The 2,873-nt window shown below is 47.7% G+C and overlaps 1 protein-coding gene across 1 annotated transcript; it reads left to right on the forward strand.

Moving 5' to 3' along the window:
* Nucleotides 1-347: 347 nt before the first annotated feature.
* HOXC11 (homeobox C11) lies at nt 348-2,559 on the forward strand. Its single transcript, XM_008931790.1, has 2 exons — nt 348-1,023; nt 2,327-2,559. The coding sequence occupies exons 1-2, from the start codon at nt 348-350 to the stop codon at nt 2,557-2,559; spliced, it is 909 nt and encodes a 302-aa protein (XP_008930038.1).
* The last annotated feature ends 314 nt before the right edge of the window (nt 2,560-2,873 follow it).

The following is a 2,873-nucleotide window of genomic DNA, read 5'->3' on the forward strand; positions in this document are numbered from 1 at the left end:
GCGAAAAAAAAAAGCAGCAAGTTCCCAAGCCAGCCCTTGTACTTGTTCTGCTGTGGATGCTCGGAGGGGTGTGCCTTCAGGAAAATGAATACAAATCTGCAATTGATTTTCATAATGTTTCTGCGGTGTTTGCAAACCAATCGTTTGAACCTCTGAGATCTTACCTAAGTGAACCACTCCTACGCATCTAAGTGCTCCAAACTGATATATGACAATATCTACTTTGGATCACGTGTCCTCCGGAGCGACTAAGACGGATCGCGCGTCATCTCGCCTTCCCAAATTTTTTCCCCTCCGCGCGTCGGATCCAAAACATCTTTAGCTATAGGAGCAAGAAAAGGAGAAAGATGTTTAACTCGGTGAACCTGGGCAACTTCTGCTCCCAGTCGCGTAAGGAGCGGAGCGCCGAGTTTGGAGAGAGGGCAGGTTGCGCTTCCAATCTCTACCTCCCCAGCTGTACCTATTACGTCCCCGAATTTTCAACTGTGTCATCTTTCTTGCCACAGGCCCCCTCTCGCCAAATCTCCTACCCTTACTCCACCAACCTCTCGCAAGTGCAGCCCGTGCGAGAGGTCTCCTATGGTCTAGACCCCTCGAGTAAATGGCACCACCGGAGCAATTACGCCTCGTGTTATTCGGCAGAAGATCTGATGCATAGAGAGTGCATCCCGCCTTCCACCATGACCGAAATGCTAATGAAAAACGAGAGCGTGTACAGCCACCACCACCCCAGCTCCAACCACCCGGCATCGACGGGATTCTACACCAGCATGAACAAAAACACTGTCCTGCCCCAAGGCTTCGACCGCTTCTTCGAGAACGCCTATTGCGGGGCGGAAAACCCGAGCGAGACCTGCCTGCAGAAGGGCGAGGGCAAAGTGGAGGCAGAGTCCCAACCCCACGCGCTGTCATCCCGCGGAGAGCAAGGTATAGACCCGGAAGACGAGGAGGAAAACACAAACCCGGGCTCTTCAGCCTCGTCCTCTTCTGTCACCAAGGAAGGAAGCAAAAGCAGCAACTCGAGTAGGTAGAGCAGTAAATGGAAAGGTTAAGGGACTAGCCCGTGTGTTTTGTCGGTCAAATTTTATGTGGAGTTTTATAAGCATTCAAAGGATTTTATTATAACCTACAAAGCTCTTTCTTCCAACGAGAAGAATTTTTACGATGGGAAAAGCTCTTTGAAAAAAATGGAGATGTTAGGCGCAGACACAGTATCTTAGAGTCTGTGAAATTTTAAAAGCACACCATCGTGACAAATATTAACTTTGATCATGAACTTACATGAGCATTTTAAAAGGATTTGGTCCCGGGTTGCTGAGGGTAAAAGGCAATTGGGCAGAACACTACTTTAGCTGCCTGGGCTTTCTTTCAGGCATTAAGATGCATGCGGAATGTTTGGGGCAGCTTTTTGGGTGGTTTGTTGTGTTTCTTTCTTCTTTTTTTTTTTTTAATATATAATTAAAACTGTCTGTCGAGCCTCCTCTCTCGGGGGAGGTGCAGTGCTGAGGGAGAAATCCGCCGAATTCGCAGGCGAAGGGGAGAGTTTCCTTCGACTTTGCCGTTTAAAGTGGCGTTTTTTTTCTCCCCCAAGCCCGGTGGAGCGTCGAGCTTTTGTCAGGAAGGGCTTTTACTTACGTGGTGGTTTCTTTGGGGTCTTCTGGGTTGGGGAATATCTCTCTTTTTTTTTGCATGCACTCCCATTTCCTAGGCGGTCTCGGAGCTGCTTTAAAGGCTGAATCCAGGCAACTTTGCCAGTTCGCGTTCAGCGTGGGGCTCTTTTGGGAAGAGGGGAGGGTTGTTTTGTTTCCCTATTTGCTTTCGTGATGCGAGTCCCCCTTTTGCAGCTCAGATGCGAAGTTCCCTTTGACTTTGATTCCTTTTTGCGTGTGTGGCGAGGACTGGAGTTAATCAGAAACTTATGCGGAACACAATATCTCGTTCCCCTAATTCCAACCTTGCTCGTGCTGGTTCTGTACAGATAACAGATTTGCAGCTGAGCGTGGGTTGTTTTTCCCCCCCTCTCCAGCCTCCCTAAACTCTGCTCCAGCAGCCTCCTGCCTCCCCTCCCAGGCCGGATTTTAGTTTTTTTTTAAAAAAACCGGCCGATCTGCACCCAAAATGTCTGCATGTGAAACGTCTGCCTGGAGCCCGGGGCGGTGGGGAAATAATTCCTTCAGCCCCTGGGTAACCTCACCTCTGCTCCCCCCAACAATGGGCTGAGGGGATCTCCCCCCCCGCATTAATAATCGGAATTATTAAGCCGCTCCTAATCTCTCTGATGCTGCCTTTCCTCGGGATATTTACCCTGCCTTCTGGTTCTTTTAAGGTGCTCCCCGAACGAGGAAGAAGAGATGCCCCTACTCGAAATTCCAGATCAGAGAGCTAGAGAGAGAATTTTTCTTCAATGTCTATATAAACAAAGAAAAAAGGCTCCAGTTGTCCAGGATGTTAAATCTCACTGACCGACAGGTTAAAATTTGGTTTCAGAACAGAAGGATGAAAGAAAAAAAATTAAGCAGAGACCGCCTGCAGTATTTCTCTGGAAATCCCTTGTTGTGAACATCTTTTGAGATCCCCTCTGCTGGTGAAGTGTCCGTGTCTCGAGGAGGAACAGTGGCGAGCGTGGGTCTGCCCTTTGCGTCGACAAAGCAACCTCAAAAGTTTAAACCTTTTCATATCTGTATGTCTGGGGCAGTGCTGAGTAACAAAAGGAGAGAGATTTTCTTTCAGTTCCCGATTCAAGGACTTGAATTCCATGAACGTTTAATTTAACTTTTTTTTTTTTGGGGTCCTTTTTCTTTCTGTGTTTTTTTTTTTAATTATTTTTTTTCCCCCACTGAACAGGTTGGGATTCCCTTTTATTTTGCCTTTTT

Source organism: Manacus vitellinus, unplaced genomic scaffold (genome assembly GCF_001715985.3).
Source record: "Manacus vitellinus isolate BGI_N305 unplaced genomic scaffold, ASM171598v3 scaffold_133_pilon, whole genome shotgun sequence".
In the NCBI taxonomy this organism is placed as follows: domain Eukaryota; kingdom Metazoa; phylum Chordata; class Aves; order Passeriformes; family Pipridae; genus Manacus; species Manacus vitellinus.